The 19,021-nt window shown below is 40.9% G+C and overlaps 1 protein-coding gene across 1 annotated transcript in view; it reads left to right on the plus strand.

Annotated features, from left to right (window-relative positions):
* The window catches only part of COL6A5 (collagen type VI alpha 5 chain), an 85,988-nt gene that overhangs the window by 42,290 nt on the left and 24,677 nt on the right, over positions 1-19,021 (plus strand). Inside the window, exons 24-33 of the mRNA XM_036760491.1 lie at positions 94-144; positions 266-301; positions 2,468-2,530; positions 4,190-4,252; positions 5,650-5,685; positions 5,793-5,829; positions 7,535-7,546; positions 13,585-14,060; positions 14,795-14,888; positions 16,697-17,359. Coding sequence (XP_036616386.1) covers positions 94-144; positions 266-301; positions 2,468-2,530; positions 4,190-4,252; positions 5,650-5,685; positions 5,793-5,829; positions 7,535-7,546; positions 13,585-14,060; positions 14,795-14,888; positions 16,697-17,359 — 1,531 coding nt within the window. The remainder of the gene's footprint in view (positions 1-93; positions 145-265; positions 302-2,467; positions 2,531-4,189; positions 4,253-5,649; positions 5,686-5,792; positions 5,830-7,534; positions 7,547-13,584; positions 14,061-14,794; positions 14,889-16,696; positions 17,360-19,021) is intronic.

Consider the following 19,021-nt stretch of genomic DNA (forward strand, 5'->3'; position numbering starts at 1 on the left):
CCAGGGTCTCCTTTTCCTGGACAGGTGTATCTGCATGTGAGATGTTAAAAACAATTAATGCTGTAAATCTGAAATTCACTGCTGTGTCCACAGGGAGACTTGGGCATTCCAGGCTACGGGCGCCAGGGAAGGAAAGGAGCGAAGGTAACGACTAAAAGATTTACAGCTTTTCTCACTTGGTGAATCAAAAGCTACCCGCGTACAAATGCACCGAGTAATGATCTGCCTACACTTGTTTATTCTTTTTCTTTTTTACAAATTACAGGGCCCAAGAGGACACCCAGGAGACAGTGGGAACCGGGTACCTGGAGCTTCACTTAAATTGCAATGACTGTAATAGGAAACATGTATTTATCTACTTGTGTAGGCAGATTAGCATTTTTTTTTTGCTTTTTGGCAGTGCAATTGGGGTTAAGTGACTTGCCCAAGGTCACACAGCTAGTACGTGTCAAGTGTCTGAGGTCGGATTTGAACTCAGGTCCTCCTGACTCCAGGGCGGTGCTCTATTCACTGCGCCACCTAGCTGCCCCCTGAAGATTAGCTTTGAGGGCAGAGGGGAAGGGCAAATGGCCAGAGGTACTTCCTCCTGGGTGCATAGTGGAAAAGAGCAGAAGACAGCCCTGGGTATCTGGTGGTGAACACTGTTTTCTAGGTAGGAAAGGGTTTTCTTAAATTTACATTTTCTTTTGCCACCCACCTTTCCAGTCTTATTTCATATTACTACCCTTTATGCACTCTTTTTGCCGATAAAAATTGGCCTGCTTGCTATTTCCCTGAGATGTGTTTCCTTCTCATCTACTTCTCCCAGAAAAGACCTTAGCCTAAAAAAAGCCCACGGTCTTCCGCTTGTACGTATGTGCCTTATTTTGCAGATAAGGAAATTGAAGCTAAAGGAGTGACTTTCTTTGGCTCACTCAGCTAGTAAATCTCTCAGGCAGGATCTGAACTCAGGTCTCCCTACAGTGGAGAAGGAGAATGATGGCAATGAACATTTCACAGGTGAACACACCCATACACACACATACACACACACACACACACACACACACACACACAGACACGCACGCACGCGCGCAGTCTATGGCCATGCTACCACCATAGTCCTTGGAAGCCAGAGCCACCTTGGTGCCACAATGAGGTATCAAAGGAAAACTTTAGTGAAAGATTTAGAAAATAATTTTTCCTTCAACAAATTCTCCATGGAATTTCTTTGGTCTTTAGTAATCTATCCTTGGGCATCTAGGTGGTACAGTGGATAGAGTGGTGGGCCTGGAGTCAGAAAGATTCATCTTCCTGCGTTCAAATCTGACCTCAGACACTTCTTAGTTAGCTGTATGACTCTGGGCAAGTCACTTAACCCTGTTTGCTTCAGTTTCCTCATCTGTAAAACGAGCTGGAGAAGGAAATGGCAAACCACTCCAGTGTCTTTGCCAAGAAAACCCCAAAAAGGGGTCATAATGAGTTGAACAGGACTCATTGGAAAACACCTTGATGTTGGGAAAGATTGAAGGAGAAAGGAAAAGGGGGATGGCAGAGGATGAGATGGTATCATGAGAGATATCAGAGATAGATGGTATCATGGAACAACAAACATGAACTTGGACAGACTTCAGGAGATAGCGGAGCATAGAAGGGCCTGTGGAATGTTATGGTCCATGGGGTCATGAAGAGTTGCACGCGACTGAACAGCAGAAATGGATGGGGTGGAAAGTTAATATCAATAGGCAAAAATATCCATATTTAAGGATAATTAGGATTATAATGATGGCTAACACTTCTATAATGCCTTAAGGTTTGCAAAGTGCTTTGTAAACATTATCTCATTTTATCTTCACAACCACTCTGGAAGGCAAGAGCTATTATTATCCTCATTTTACAGATGACAAAACTGAGGTCAAGAGGGTTAAGCGATTTGCATGGGGTAACACGATCAGTAAATGTCAGAAGCTTTCCACATGCCGCAGAGCAAGTGTTTTCAGCCTCCAAAGAATCAAATGCTGAAGAATCACATTGAGGAGGTCATTCATTACCCAAAGGTGAAAACCGAGAGAAGGCTAGGTGATAAGGAGAGCAATCGACCATCTGGGGAGCCTTGGGGACTGTCATCTCCAATAAATCACATGCCAGAAGGAGAACTTTAACCAACCAGAAGAGTTACCCCACACCAACGCAGGAAGTACTTAACCTTAATCACAATATTCATTCTGGTCATCTCACTTGATTACTGAGTTATTGTTATTATTGTAAAGCTTTAAAAAACCAAGAGTTTGAATAATGACTATCTGTTTCAATTATTCAGCCAACTAGGATTTATTAAATGCCTACTATGTGCTGCATACTTTGCAAACCTTAAAGCATTATATAAATATCAATTATTGTTATTATTATTATTTAAGATACTGTCTTTTTTCCCTCTCTTAGCATGAATAGTTTCAATACTTCAATTTTACTATATCTGATTCACTAGGGTAATGTTGGTGACCCAGGAATTCCAGGAGAACCTGGACCTAAAGGATTCAGAGGACTCACAGTAAGTAGACTAACTTCCCTGGGATGTTAGGTTCTTGTTTATTTTTTAATAAAATAATTCTGGCTGTTACATTTAAAGAAGAGTTTAGATTGTTCATCATTCCCCAGGGCATCTAAACTGCCATGAAGTAGCTGCGTGACCTTGGACAAGTCATTCAGCTTCCCTAGGTCTTAGTTCATCCATTTGTATCAATTTGGTTTGGACTAAATGATGTCTAAGGGCTCCAAAATTCTATGAATCTATGCAGTGTTGAAATGGTAAATCTTTGAGGGTTTTTTTTGGTAATAATGCTAATTTCCAGAACATAAAATTGTCTGTAGTGGTGGTTAGAAAGCCTCTCTCTGAAAAGGGAGGCTGAGCTAATTTAACTATGAAGACAGCAAAAGTTGGCCAGACTATCCTCATCCTAATGTTGTTAATCTATGTTCTATGAATCTATGCAGTGTTGAAATGGTAAGCATTAATGTTGATTTAAAGCCTATGGTCTCAGACAACAGCCCGATAAACATACAGGAAATTCCTTTTAACTTGCATTATACCCCTGATTGGGATCCTGTAGATTCCAACCCATTTTGGGACCTCTGCTAGAAAACAAACAGACAAACAAACTTAAGGGTTATGTGGAAGCTGAGTTACTTCCAAAATCTCCCTTGATTAACATTCAAATGAAGCTAGAGACCAGAACAAAACTTAGGTGGAAAAGCCAAGGTCATCTTCTAGTATCCTACTCTCTTCCTTCACCCCGCCCCCCACATTCCTGCTTTCATTAAATCACATGTGTGTTTATGTGTATAATGTGTATATATTTCTGCCAACAACAAAGTTCTTGACTTTTGTACCATATTCTGAATGCTGTCTCTTTAAACGAGATCTATCTGAATAGAAGGGAAGCTGCCTTCTTTCCTCCTCCGTCTTTTGAGGGTTTTCTGATGATTCTACTCTCCTTAACCCAAGGTTATTTGGTGAGGCCAGGCACTTACTCATTTTCGGGAAGAACGTCCTTCCAATAAGAAAAGCACAGAGATAAAAGGCGCATTTTCATTTTTACATATGAATTCAGTCATGGGCATCATTGTTTGAGTGAAAAGGTTGGCAGCAGCCAGGTGTTTTCCACTTCACTGGATAAATTTCATTAGTGCTCAAGTCCATCATCCTGAGCTGTATAAATGGCTGACCTTTCCATTTCCCTCCTTATGTTGGTGACTGATGCTTTTTCTTCATTTTTTTTCAGGTTGGAGGTTTTTTTTATTAGGTCCCTTCATATGATAGTCAGATTGTTTCTTTCATTCATTTTGTCTACTTAAAAAAAATCATGTGGCAAATGTGCAGCCAAAAACACATTGCTTTATGAGCAGTCGGGGAAACCTGAAAAAGGAACATGGATGTTGGGTTTTGTTGTTGATTTTTAGGAATGGCTATTGGCTTTCTGAGTGAGCACTTTATTTGCCCTGAAAGAATTGTGACTTGTGTTTATAAAGTCTTTTTGTAACTGAGTTTCAAGCACACTGATAACATTTTCATATATCGTAAGTAAACAGCTTGCCCTTAATAATTTGCCTTATAATTATTCTTTAATATTTCCTTATATATCTTCTGGATCTTTATATTTACATTAAGCCACATGGGTTGATGATATTTGTAACATGTTCTCATCTGTAGTTTGGCCCGGGTCCAAAGGGTGAAATTGGTTTTCCCGGCACTCCTGGACCTGCAGGGCCAAGGGTAAGTATTTCCATAGCTAGTGAACAATAGTCTGGTGACTTATTTGTTTCTTTATTAATCCATTTATTTATTTATTTATCTAGCTACCTATCTGCCTATTCATATACATATACATACATAATTTATATATATATATGATTTATATATATATAATTTATATATTAAAAATATTTTTTTCATTCAAAGTCCCTTCCAAATCTGGGATACTACAATACTTGAAATTATTGTTCCCTTTCCTATGAAAAGAAACAGTGAGGGCCACTGGGAGAATGCTCACTTACTTTACTTTTTTATCCTGGTTGAAGAGAATAGGAAGGGGGATAAGAAAAGGTCCAGTATTTCTTGAGATAAGTGTGTACTCACTAACTCCAGGAAGCCTTCTCTAATTAATTTCAGCTGGGTTCTAAGCATCTCTTTGATTTTTGTACCATTAACACTTGGATCTCCTGGCACCTAATGACTCTGGGCTGCTTACTCTCTGATTTGCAACTACCCTTGACTTTCTTGCCTAAAATTGACTCCATAATAAAAACAAAATAGGTGTTTATGTCAAACTTGCAAAATTTTCAAAGTGACCCCCTTCTCTAATTTTAACTCTTGCTTTGTGATTATGCCCACCCATTTTCATTTCCATTCAAATCCAGTTCTTGGTACTCCTCTGTCTTTACAACTTGGAATGTTTAGGCTTGTTTCTTGAATGTTGTTCCTTCCAAGCATTGCCTCGTTTAGACAATGCTGCTAAGCCAAGCGGCAGATTCTCTTCGCTTCAGTGCATCATCTATAGTCTAGGTAGTGAGCCAAGGTGGGCAGGCTGGAGAGGGGATACGGTGAGCCAAATGACCCAGAATGGTGAAATACACTTACCTGGTGTGGACAAAGCCTTGCTGAGCCAAGGCCTCACATGTTATCCCCTGATACAGCTTGTGCTGGCTGATATGTATTCATTTAGCAAATACTAAATATGGGAAGGACAGTGTGGAACAGTGGAAAGAGTGTTAGGTGAGTTCTAATCCTGACTCTGCCACTTCCTAACTGGACGATCCCGGGGGTCTCTGAGCCTGAGCTTCCTCCCTGTTGGTTTCAGTGGTCTCTAAGGTCCTTCTAGCTCCAAATCTGTGATCTTGGGTCTCTCTTAGCTTGAGTTTCATCACTTGTAAAATGGGGAAGGGGGTACAGGGGCAGGGTGACCGGATGTTTTCTCATGTACCTTCCATCTCGAAATCTTTCATCCTAAGAGCAGCAACCATGCACAAGACATTGCATTGGGTGCTTTGAGAGGGCTCATTGTTGGTCAAAATCAAGATTGCATTATCCCCTTCAGTTGCATAGTTAAAGCTTAAGAATTTGTACAAATTTATCTTGCGCACACACCAATAACCTGCCTCCTGCTTTTACAGGGTCCTAAAGGCATGAAGGGACAACCTCTAAGTTCAGTATGTATCTCTCTCATCCAGCATTTTGTCTCCAACCCATCTATCCATTCACAAGCGGTACCCATGATATCTCTGTGGGCTCATTGCCCCCTTTTCTTGTCTTTCAGGAATGTGAACTTATTCATTTCCTGCGAGACCACAGTCGTGAGTATTCTCATTTCACAAATGAGACCAAAACATCAATTCTTAGTGCGTAGGCACATGGAAGTCAGTAGGGCTCAAAATATAGCTGGCCTGCTCGTCATATTTGGAGATGGTACAGATGACAGGAAGAAGGGAGAGCTGACGCAATCACTGTCTAAAAAGCATCCCAATGAGCCAAATCTAACCATAACAGATTTAGCTGAGTGGTGCAGTAGATAGAGCAAAGGGCCTGGTGTCAGGAAGACCTGAGAAATGGTGGTTTGCATTCAAACATAATATAGTATTCAGATTCTTAGTAGCTCATTTATGACGGAATCAGGTAAATGCCGACCTGATTGATATTAGGATATTCTGTTCATGGAAAGGCAGCATGGTGTGGGGAACAGGGGAAGGAAGGCAGGAAGTCTTGACTCTGAGTGATACTAGGGCATGTGACCACTTAACCTCTCATTACCTCTAGGGCACTCTTTACGATTATAAGGGTCAAACAAGCTACCAATATGTATTAGAAGAGAGAGTTTCCACACCAGAAGTTCCCCGAATGGATGAAATCTAAGGTCCAGACAAAAAGAAAGAAAGGGAGGGAGGAAGGGAGAAAGGAAATAAGGAAGGAAGGAAGGAAGAAACTATGTTTATATTAAACTCTTTGAAGGAGGGGACTTCTAGTTTTGATCTTTGTATACCAGCACCTAGCACAGTGGATGGTACATAGTATCTTTATCAAGATAAACATTCATTGAATTTACAGCTAGGTCCCAATTGGTGCGAATAATGAATCCTCTGAAGTGGTTGCATGTATTCAAAATTGCACTGTTAGAGGTTATAATTATGTAAAAGATGGCCCAGTGGAAATATGCAGTGAGAATTCCAATATGATTAATAATGTGTCAACCAATCAATAATCAATGTGAAATAATGGGATGCATTATTCTCATTAATTGGGACCTAGTGGTGATTGAATGTGACACATGGAAAGAAGGCCTGCTGGGGACTGTCTTTTGTAAAATCTAAATGTTTCTCAATTCTCAAAAAATTAAGAAAATATACTTGGAAAAATACCTAGGTCAAGTTTTTCTGTAAGCTTTTTCAACTGTATCTCTTGTTTTACCTTAGACTTTAAAAAGTGTAAAGGGGAGCACAGACTGTTCTGATGGAAATAACTCTGGGGAAGGTTCCTCATTTCTGCAGGATGGGAATAAAACTCCACCACACGAAGGGAGCTTGGTGGCCAAACACAAGCTCATTTGGAATTCCCTGAGGCTCCTCGGGAGAATAGAATTTGTCTGGGTGTTCTTCAGGGAAGACAATTAGATGACAGATTTTGGTATTGCAGCCGAGCCTTGGTCTCAAAAGGCCCACATGTGTAGAGTGGAATCAAGTGAATTGAATTTTAGAGACCTTGTCACTAAATCAGAAGCTTAGGATTGTGCTTAAAAGATGAATGGCTGTTCTTCACTTTTCAACGCAAGATCCTGTGAAAACACTTTTAGCCATAGCTTATAAGGAAGGGAGAAAAATCAATTTAAATTTCAGTGAAAGGCTGGGCCCATAATTTTAAATCTCATCTTGGTTTTCATGCATCTAAAAAATAGGGCCACATAAAGCTAGAAAAAATGTAATAGTAAAATAGGAAAATTTGGCTCTAATCATTTTTCTTAATATTTTATTTCTAAAATATTAATATTCTCTCTCATATTTTTTACAGCCTGTTGGGAAGGTAAGTTTTCATTATTATGCTTTGTTTTTCATTGAAATAGTTATTGCATTGCCAACTCTAATCATTTTTTCCTTCTATAACATCTCTTGACTTCCTCCTCCTCTCTCTATTCACATGGCCACCACCACCAGGTCTTCATCCTCTCATAGCTGGACCCTTGTTGCAAAGGCCTCTTAATTGACCTCCCAGCCTCAAGCTTCTCTCTATGCTGGTCCAACCCCCACACAGTATTAAAATGATTTTCTTAAAGCACAGCTTTAACCATGTTACTCCCCCACCCAGTAAATCCCAAATTGCTTTTGGGATCATATGTGAACTTTTCTTTTGGGGTTTTAAAGCTTTTCACAAGTTCCTGTTCTTTGCAATCCCTTCAGACTGACCTTCTAACTAAAAGGTTCTTAATTTAAGATTTGAGAAATTGGGTTTTAAAAAATATTTTCACAGTTGTATTTCAATATAATTGGCTCTCTCTGTACTCCTATGTAGTTTACTTTATACATTTAAAAACATCCTTCTGGGAAGATCCATCCATTTCCCCAGACTTCCAAAAGAGTCTGTGCCTTCAAAAAGTAAAAAACTCCTGGTCTAGCTTTTCTCACACAAGGCACTCCTATCTCCCTGCTTTGCCCTGGTTTGCCCTCATACTGGTTTGCCTTCTCACTCTGCCTCCATGAGTACCTTCTTTCCTTCAAAACTCAGCTCGAGCACCACCTTGGAATGAAGCCTTCTTGACCCTCAATGCTGCTAGTATTTTCCCCTTCCAAATTAACTTGGTATTTGCTTTCTATATGTTTTGCACACATACGTGTGTGTATATGTATGTGTACATATACATAGGTATGTGAATGTGTCTCTGTGTACACACACACACACACACACACACGAATAGATGTTTCCTCTGATAGAATGGGAACCTTTTCATTTTCAATCACATGGTTGATGCCAATGGCTAGGTTTGGTTTTATGCCCATACAGCTGCTCCTGGTACTAGATCCTATGGTGTTGTTTTTGTATGAGAAGGAAATCCAACTCCTCAACCCTATGCTGGTTTGATGGAAGTGTAGAGTTGGAAACTTAGGCCTCAGAGTTTCTTTTTAGTCTGATCTGACCCTGACTGAGAATGCCATCTACAATATCCCTAGCAGGCTCCAAGGACCACAAGCAAAAGGGAATCTCATAAAGGAAGGGCATAGTTGATACATCACTGAACTTGGAATCAACAAGTCTCGGGTTCAAATTCCACTAAGGATATTTGATTATCCTTGTGACCCTGAAAAAAAATCACTTGACCTTTCTGAACCTGTTTCCCCCTCTGTAAAATGTGGATAATTAATAACAGCAACCTCTCAGGGTCAACATAAGAACCAAATGGGATATATAAATACATGCACATGCATATATATATATATATATATGTATGTATGTATGTATAAGTATGTATGTATGCATGTATGAAGAGTTTTGTAAACCTTAAAGTTCCACATAATATCACCTATTACTGTTACCTCCAGTGGGATCTCATTACTCATGGGCACATTTCTGATTATTATTATGGTTTTCCAGCCTGAGTGTATACATAGTTTGCCTGCTTCCTTCATCCTTCCCTCACTGTTGGCAGCTTTGTTCCTTGGCCTCCCAGGCTGGAAGATGAGCCCTGCCATCCCTAATATCCATCCTATAGCCTCATGGCCCTGGCTGGTGCACACCAGGCTCCCCTGTTTGCTGCTGTTTCAGAGAACAGCTGCTGTTGTGGTCATTGTTTTTCGGTCAACCCCACTTGGGGTTTTCTTGGCAAAGATCCTGGAGTGGTTTGCCATTTCCTTCTCCATCAGTCTAGAGCAGCTGCTACCCCATTGCCTAATGTTGCCTTCAGGGAGTCCTTCCAATGGTGCTGATTCTCTCCACTTGTCCCTTGGTCCCCACACTTCAGCCCGTCCAGAATAACCATGAACGTCTCCTGCTGGTCTATGGACTGTATGACCATCCCATAGGTCCAGACTTGGGCTTCCCGGGGAACCTGCTGCCTTGCCACTTGTTCCTCATGTGTAGTGCACAGATGGCCCTAATGAAATATTTCAAAAAGCTGGTTGTATCATCTGTGGCAGACCCCAGGTCTCCCAGACCCATGAGAAATTTAGCCGTATTCCTGTGCTCTTAACTTGGCCAGAAGCCTAATGCTAACATCTGCGTGTCCTGTAGGATGAGTCTTGCTTTCTTGATGTGGTTCCCAAGCACCTCACAGTAGCGCATTTTCCTCCAATCATTACCAAATAATGAGAGAAAACAACATTAATTTTACTTTTCCTATTGTACTCCCGAGACTTTTCTTTTGGTGTTCTTTGTTTAGCTAAGTCTTCCTTCCCCCAAACCCATTAAGTCAACTTGGACTCTTTTGTCCTCCTGGCTTTACCTGTGGGAGCTAAGCAAAACAAGTCTAATCTCTCTTTCACATAATGGCATTTCAATTATTTGAAGAGAATTATCATCCCATCCCCTATTCCAAAGATTGTCTTCTCCAGACTAAATATCAGTCACCCAATTAAACATGTACTTACCATGTTCCAGGCACTGTGCTAAGCTCTGGGGATACAAAAGGAGGCAAAAGACAGTTCCTGCTTCTATAGAATTCATAGTTTAATGGGGGAGGCAACATGCAAACAAATACATATAAAACAAGCTACATATAGGGGGAAAAAGGAAGTAATCAACAGAGGGGTTGGAGAAGGCTTCCTGTAGAAAGTAGGATTTCAGCTGGGACTTAAAGAAAGCCAGGGAAGTCTGTAGGAGGAAGGAAGAAGGGGGAGCATTCCAGGCATGGGGGACAACCAGAGAAAATGCCCAGAGTCAAGAGATGGAGGGTCTTGTTCATAGAACAACCAGAAGGCCAGTCAGTATCACTGGATGGAAGAGGATGTGGGGAAGAGTAGGGTATAAAAAGGCTGGAAAAGTAGGAGGGCTTTGAATGCCAAACAGAACATTTTGTATTCAATCTGCAAGGCAATAGGGAATCACTGAAGTTTACTGAATAGAGCGTGGGGATGACATGATCAGACATGCACTTTAAAGGTGAAATCCGGCAGGCTTTGGCAGTAGATTGGATATGGCAGGGTGTGTGTGTGTGTGTGTGTGTGTGAGAGAGAGAGAGAGAGAGAGAGAGAAAGAGGGAGAGAGACAGAGAGAGAGAGAGAGAGAGAGAGAGAGAGAGAGAGAGAGACAGAGAGAGACAGAGAGACAGAGAGACAGAGAGAGGGAGGAGTCTAGAGTGACCCCTAGTTTGTAAGCCTGAAGGACGAGAGGATGGTATTGCTCTCTATAGTAACAGAGAAGGTGGGAGAGGGGAGGATTTAGGGGGAAAGATAATGAATTCAATCTCTTCAGTCAATACTCTTTTGCCAAGAACTCGGGGTCTTTCCCAAATATATCGATGCTCTCTCAATGATTAATTTCTTTTTAAAATGAGACACCTAGAAAGCACCATGGTCCTCCTTATGGTGTCTGACTGGAACAAAGTACAGTGGGCCTAGTCCACCACCCAGTCTTGGATACTATACCTCTATAAACATAGAGTGAGAAAATATCGGTTCTTGACTCAATCCACTAAAACCTCCAGGTATTTTTTTTCCAGACAAACTGCTATATAGCAATGCTTCCCTTCCCTTATGCCCATTAAGTTGATTTTTAAAAATCTAAATGTAAGAGTTTCCATTTTTCCTGATACATTCATCTTTTTAGATTTGAGCTTTAGAACTTTAAGGGAATTATGCCTTCATTCCCATTACAAAACCAACACCATCAGCAACAGCATCTGCCACCAGTAACAGAAATATGGGCACAACATCAAAAGAACACCTAGCCACTGGCATTGATAAATGAATCAATTAATGATCTACACTGTCAGAATCTCTTTGAATCTTGACTCTGTCATCCAGTGTGTCAGGCAACCCTCCAAACTGCGTTGTCTGAAAATTTGATGACCATGCCGTCTATTCCTTTATCCAACTCATTGATAAAAATGTTCAACAGTATTGGGCCAAACCCAGACCACCAGGAGAGCCTCCTTCCAAGTTGAAATTGAGCCATTAATGACTACTTTTGGAGTCCAGGCATTTAGCCAGTTTCTGAATCTGCCTATACGTATTATCACCTAGCCATTCCTAATCCTCTTGAACACCTGAATAACGTGAGAGAGTAGGTCAAATGCTTTGCTTAAATCTGGACGAATTATAGCTACAACATCCCACAATCTAACAGTCTGGTGAATCTGTCAAAAATGGAAATGAAGGTTAGTCTGGCATGACCTGTTCTTGATGAGCTTCCAGATGTTCATTCATTCTCCCTCTAATTCAGGATTTCACATTTTTGCCAAGAATCGAAGGCAAGCTCACTGGCATATGCTTGTAAGCACCCTGCTTTTACCCTTCTCCAGAACTGTAGCAGGTCTCCTCCTACCCACAATCTTCACTGATAGTCACCACCTGTTCTTTCTATTCTTGTTCATCTGGGTCTGATGACTTGAACTCATCTAGGACAGCTAGCTTTTCCCTTACTATTTTCCTCTTGGTCCTGTCCCTAATCCAACTTAATCCACCAAAGAATTGAACATAACTTTTTTTGTTGTTATTTTTGGAGGTGCTAGGACTTAAAATGGAGACAGAGGTAATGTTCCTCTAGCCATCTTTTTGGTAATCAATGGTTTTTATCCTCTCCATTTCAATCTTTATAATTTACATAAATATTGTGCTGAGATTTGGAGGGGTGAGGAAGGATTGCAAATGCCCTAGGAAATTGAGGTGGCCTTTCTCAGATCACATAGCTTGTTGAGTTCTGGGTACCACATTTTAAACAGGATGATGATAAACTGGAGAGCATCCAGACAAGAAAGATGAAGATAACAAAGGAACTGGAAAGTAGGCCATATATTCTTGGATGGGCCTGACTTATGTCAGTTCCCTGGTAATTTCATTTAGACATTGGAACAAAATGAGATACTCATAAGTCTTTCACTAGTTAACAAAGGGAGATTTAGATAGCTGTCTCGGGAGAAAGACGTTTAGCAAGGACACATTGAGGACACCTCAATTCTATTCAGCTGAACAAAGGTTCCCTGCCTTTATTATCCATTGTGATCCACCAACCAAACCTCCAAGAGGCCCCTGGTCGGCCTCATGGCTACTTTATCCTTAGATGAGGGGGCAGTGATGTCAACAATCTGAGCCTGTAGTCCCTTTAACCAACCCAGTCTCCTGTTATGTCTCCACATCTTTTAAGGAAAAACTGACCTAACCTGCCTGGTGGGGGTGGGACGGAAGGTTAGGATATTGCTCCTAAGACACCATATGGTGATCTATTGAAGGAACTAACGAGATTTAGCTCAGAAAAAGGAAGACTTAGGGGAGGTCTACAAGTATTTGAAGAGTGGTAAAGGGATTTCATTTATTTACTCAGTCAGAGGGCAAAAGTAGGAACAATAGGTGGAAATGACAGAGAGGAAAGTTTTGCCTTAATATAGAGCCACCCAAAAGTGGAATGGGATGCTAAGCTACCCTCACTGGAGATCTTTGAGCAAAGGCTTGTACTTGTTGGGTATGTAGTAGAGAAAATTCCTGTCCAAAATTCTCTGGCTTCTGAGGTTCCTTCTAACTCTGAGATTCTGTGATTCTATGAGATCATTCAACATGGTGGTATTCGCACGGGCTTTAGGTCTGTGTAGTATACAGAGGAGGGTGCCCATGGTAGAGAAAGGCCTTGAGAGAATGTCATATAAGGATCTTTTAACTACAGATATTTGGTCTTGAGAAATATTTGAATATTCAAATAGTTGAAAAGCTGTCAAGAAGAAGAAAGATTTGAAGAGTTCTTCACCATGGAGGGCAGAATTAGGAGCAATGGCTAGGTGGTGGTAGCCCCCTAATCTAGAGACTCTGTTCTTAAATTGTTCCATGTACAAGTCCAAGGAATGCCATCTGGGTGATTGACATCTGCTTGGTGCCATTGATCTAGAATGCCTAAATGTCTGGTTTTTATTTCTTTGATTTTAGGCAAATGCCCTGTCTACCCAACAGAATTGGTATTTGCATTGGATGTGTCAAGACAGAGATTTGAAGTTGTGAAAAATATGACCATTTCCATTGTGAAGGACCTTAAAATTAGGGAAAACAACTGCCCTGTGGGAGCAAAGGTTGCAGTCCTTTCCTACGGTTCTGACAGCAGGTATCTTATCCGCTGGTCAGACTATTCCAGCAAGCGGCAACTCCTCCAGAAGCTCTCCAGAATGACATTTGAACGACCTTCCTATTCTAGAGATCTTGGCGATGCCATGGTATTTGTGGCCAGAAATGTTTTCAAGCGAACTTTACCAGGACCTAACGTCAGGAGGCTCACTGTGTTTTTTAGTGACAGTCAATCTCCAGATATGTCATCGATCATCACTGCCACCATGGAGTTCAGCGGCCTCAATATCATTCCAGCTGTATTTGCTTTTAATGAAATGTTTGCTCTTGAGCAGGCCTTCCAGGTAAGGACTTCTCCTAGCTCTTATATTTATCCATCTATGTATTCTTAGGAATGCAAGCTGCTAACCTCCTTTATGGATTTCAAAGCAGCATTCTGTTATTGGTGGATAACACAGGGAGATAGTTAATTATTTTTAAGGCCATCAGAACCACTGGCACTCATCTAAAGAAATTTCTTTGACTATCTCAGCACTATATAGGACATTGGAGGGGAAGCTACCTTAATCCCACCCCCTAATGATACAGATAAAGAGACAACTTCAGAGAAAAAAGAGACTTCTCCAGCCATTCAGGTGGTAATTAGCAGAGCTGAGATTTGAACCCAGTTTCCCTGATTCCTAGTCCTAATACTTGGTCTGCTACCCACATTGGGCTCTTTTCTCCAAACTCTTTTAGCCTTTTTTCTGCATCAGTCCTTTGGCCCTTGGCATATGATACCTTTTGTTGTTTATCTTTATATAAATGTTTTCTATCTCCTCAACTAGATTATAAGACTCTTCAAGTCAAGGACCAAACATATTCACCTTTGTAGCCGTAATACCAAGGCTAATACCATGCACATATGAGGTATTTAATGAATGCTTACAGATGATCACCCAAACCCAAAGTTCTTATCTGAGGGGCCATGAACTCAGTTGCTTTTTTTAAAAAGCTAATCCATGAGGTAGGGAGACTCCAGACTTGCGGTTATCTCAACAAAAGAGAAATCAAAGACATTTTTTTCTCTTCCAAATAGTTTGATGACACTGGCACCTATCAAGTCATTCCAGTTCTACCCTCTCAGTTTTCTGAGCCAATAGAAAGACTTCGTCAATGCACACTTTGCTATGGTAAGACCAATGGAAAAAAAATAGCATCATGAAGTTTGGATTATGGGGCCTGGCTTTAGGGGGAATTGTAGTTTCGTTTACAGATGCATACTGGGGAACACACTAGGTAAGAATTTGATCTGCAAGGCTGTGATTGGCACAGAATTTCAGAGCATGAAATTTGCCTCTCCCCAAATTGCTATTTGAAAGATGAGCTTTAAAAAGGACAGGGGTGAGGGAGCGTTCTAAACAACGTGCTGAGCAGCCTCGATTCCAGAGGACCCGTGATGAAGCATGCTACCCACCTCCTGACAAGGAGGACTCAGGGGGCAGATTGAGTCAAATACTTTTTGGACATGGTCAAATGTGGGAATTTCCCCCCCCCTCAACTATATGTATTTGCTGTAAGACTTGTGTTTTTCTTTCTTTCGTTTTTAAATTGTGGAGGAAGTGGAAAGAAGAAAAATCAATTTTGTTTGTTGAAAAAAATATTAAATTTTAAGAAATTTAATGTTTCCTGACCCCCAAAAAACAACTCAATTTAACAAACATTTACTAAGAATATAACTTTGGCAGAATCTTACTATAGGTCCTGGAGGTGGGAGATAGGGATACAAAGCTCAGCCAGAATTTGGTCTTGCCTTATGTTATCTCACCCCCTCCTTCATGGAACTTACAGTTTGTAAGATACAAACGAGAATAATTATTATACAAAATAATATATGCCAAGTATATGAGTTGTAAATCGAATATTATCATGCCAACCACTTCTTGAATTTCAATTGTGGTGGTTAAGTAGAGTTTAAATAGCCCTGAAATTCCGTTTTCTACTTGGCATGAAACTAGCAATGCTTACAATGCCTGGCTGAGCCTAGGCAATCATCAGATCATAAGGCAGAGCAGTGAGGGATATCGGGGATCACCCAAACCAACCCCATCATTTCATAGATGACAAAATCAAAGCCCAGGGTGGCAAAATGATTTGCCTAATATCCCAGAGGAAACTGAAATTTCAACCCGGGACTTGTGAGTCTCTATCTGGTTTTTCTCCTACTATGATAGTCAATGAACATTTGTTTGCACAAGATGCCCGAAGTTAGAGAATCCACCCCAAATGTTCACGTGGACTATTTGTGCCCAGCCTGTGGCAGAGCATTCTAAGCTCAATTGGCCTGATCAGCCACAGTCGGCCAGACTGTAACTCGACTCTAAAATAGTGATGTCATTTCGGTCCTCTTTGAGAACAAAGGACAACAATAAAGCACCTACCTGTGCCAGGCACTATACTAAGCATTGCCTTGCTATCTCTCCCATACTATCTTTAGCTATTATGGACAGACATCATGCTCAAGTCTGAAAGCAGTGCTCCAAACTCATTTAATCCATAGTTTCAATGAACACCTCTGTCAGTATAAAAAGGAGAATGGGAGGAGGGGTACTGTGGTAGAAGAACAATGGAGTATGATATAATAGAAACAGCCCTGGACTTGGTGGTGGGAGCAGGGGGGCCCTCCACTTATTAGCTATATGACTGTGCACAAGTCATTTAACTGAGAGCCTCAGTTTCCCCACTTGAATGGTGAGAATGATGACAGTTTCCATATTACTTATCTCCTGTGAGCTATCATGAACCTAAAATGCTCAGTATACTTTAAGTGCTATATAAATAAATGTCAGCTATTGAGATAGATATTTAAAATCTCAGGTTTTGAGTTATGGGTCATTTTGTGGCTCAAAGACTTCGAAAGCAGACCTGTTAATTCAGACTCCAACCTTTCTCGGGCCACCATTCCACTATGTAAGTGATGAGTAGTTTTGTTTCTCTGCAGACAAATGCTTCCCAAATGTTTGTGCAGAAGAGCAAGTTGATCAAATAAATTCGTACATGGATGCCCTCTTCCTTCTGGATAGTTCCTGGCACGTGACAGGAGATGAGTTTGAGCGAATGAGATCTTTCCTGAGCTCCGTGCTCGACAGTTTTGACATTTCTGCAGACCCTCTTCAATCCAATGTAGGCGATCGGTTGGCTTTGCTAAGCTATTCACCAGGGGATTTCTCCAGGAGAAGGATAAGCACTCCGGTGAAGGAAGAGTTTGTCTTTACCACCTATAACAGCAAATCCCTAATGAAGAGGTATATCCAGGATTCCCTTAAGCAGCTTCACGGAGAAGCCTTTGTTGGCCATGCCCTGCAGTGGACAACAGAGAGGATCTTCTCCAGTACAGAGCAGTCAAGGAAAAACAAGGTCATCTTTGTTATATCTGCTGGAGAGAATAATGAAAAAAAGAATGTCTTAAGGCAAATGGCCCTGCGGGCCAAATGTCAGGGGTATGCCATATTTGTGATTTCTTTGGGATCCACACATGAAGATGAAGTAGAGGACATAGCCAGCCTCCCTCTGGATCATCATTTGATTCAACTTGGCAGAGTTCACAAACCCAATTTGGACTATGCTGTGCGGTTCATTAAACCTTTTGTCTACTCAGTCAGACGTAAGTCCCCAAGTTCCATTTTTTTGCTTTTACAGAGAAGAATGTGTTCATTAGCAATAGTAATGCCACTATGCATGGCAGAGTGGATATCTGTATTGTTGGAGTCAGCAAAATTTGAGATGAAGTAGTGCCTCTAACACATAGCAGCTTTATGACCTTAAGTACCTTTGGTACCCCAGGGAATGCCACATTTTGTAAAGTAGTAGCTGATCTGCATTGGTAGAAGCTTGCTCCCTGAGAATTCCATAAAGCAGTGAAAAGTCCTAGCCACCAAATGACACTGGAGGGAGGAGAGGTTGGGAGGACAACATCTCCTATTTCTAATCTAATCCAAGAGCACACCACAAGTTAAGTCAAATCAAGTCAATAAGCAACTATTAAGCACCTACTGTATGCCAGCCACTTTACTTTGGGGATACAAAGAAAGGCAAAAACAGTCCCTGTTCTCAAGGAGCTTACAGTCTAATGGGCAAGGCAACATGCAAACAACTATGTACAAAGATGAGATATACAGGATATATTGGAGATGATCTCAGAAGGAAAAGGGACCAGGAAAGGCTTCTTGCAGAAAGTGGGGTTTTAGCTGAGCCTTGAAGGAAGCCAGGGAGGGCAAGAGACAGAGATGAGGAAGGAGACAGGTCCAGGCATGGCAGAGAGCCAGTGAAAATGCCAGAAGTCAAGATATAGAGTCTCTTATGGGAGAAGCAGCAAGGAGGCCAATGTCACTGGATCACAAAGTACATAGAGGGAAGTAAGATATAAGAAGACTGAAAAGGTAGGAAAGGGGGTGGTTATGAAGGGCATTAAAAGACAAACAGAATTTTATGTTTTATCCTGGAGAGAACCATTGAAGTTTATGGGATACTCAAAGAGCTAAAATGTGTATATCTATCTATCTATCTACACACACTATATATATAAATATACATATACATATATATATATAGATAGATATTCATGCTAATTCATGCTAATGGGCTATGGGTTGGTAAGCTATCCTTTTAACAGTATTTTGGCTCCAAAAGTCAGGAAAACCAGTAACACCTACCCTCTATTACTCTCCAAAACCAGTCTGGAGTAAGGATTTGGATTATATTTTCTATAGATGATTCCTTTCCAACCCTTCTAGATAATCAGAAGAGAGAGGCCATGAGATAACTTGGGGTCCTTCCCATGAAGTACATACTGCCCTAGTTTATCAAAAAGTTTTGAATTGAATTTATCCCACAAAAATCCTTCAGACCAGACTGGGTTGGAATCATTATCCTTATAGGTACCCTGTATCCCTCTAGCCCAAAACTAGCATCCCATAGCCCAAAACTCATCTTCCAAAGCAACCTTAACATTTAAAGATGCAGTCAATACTGCCTTCCACCATATGAGCACAAAATTTGGGCTGCATTGCATCATTCAGCATCCCACCACCTCTCATCTGACCCTATATAACAAGGGAAATCTAGATAGTATCTATGTACTTCCTTAGAGATATTAGTTGTAGAATCATGGAGATATTCTGAATAAGTTTCGATGGAAGACTTATTATTTCGATGGCAGAATACTTTCTTGTAATAGAAGCTCTTTTAACTAATTATATAGGGTGACAGCTCTAGCAAAAGAGCAATCACCAAACTAGCCATATCTTGGCCTGCCATCTCATGGAAT

Source organism: Trichosurus vulpecula, chromosome 5 (genome assembly GCF_011100635.1).
Source record: "Trichosurus vulpecula isolate mTriVul1 chromosome 5, mTriVul1.pri, whole genome shotgun sequence".
Taxonomy (NCBI): Eukaryota; Metazoa; Chordata; class Mammalia; order Diprotodontia; family Phalangeridae; genus Trichosurus; species Trichosurus vulpecula.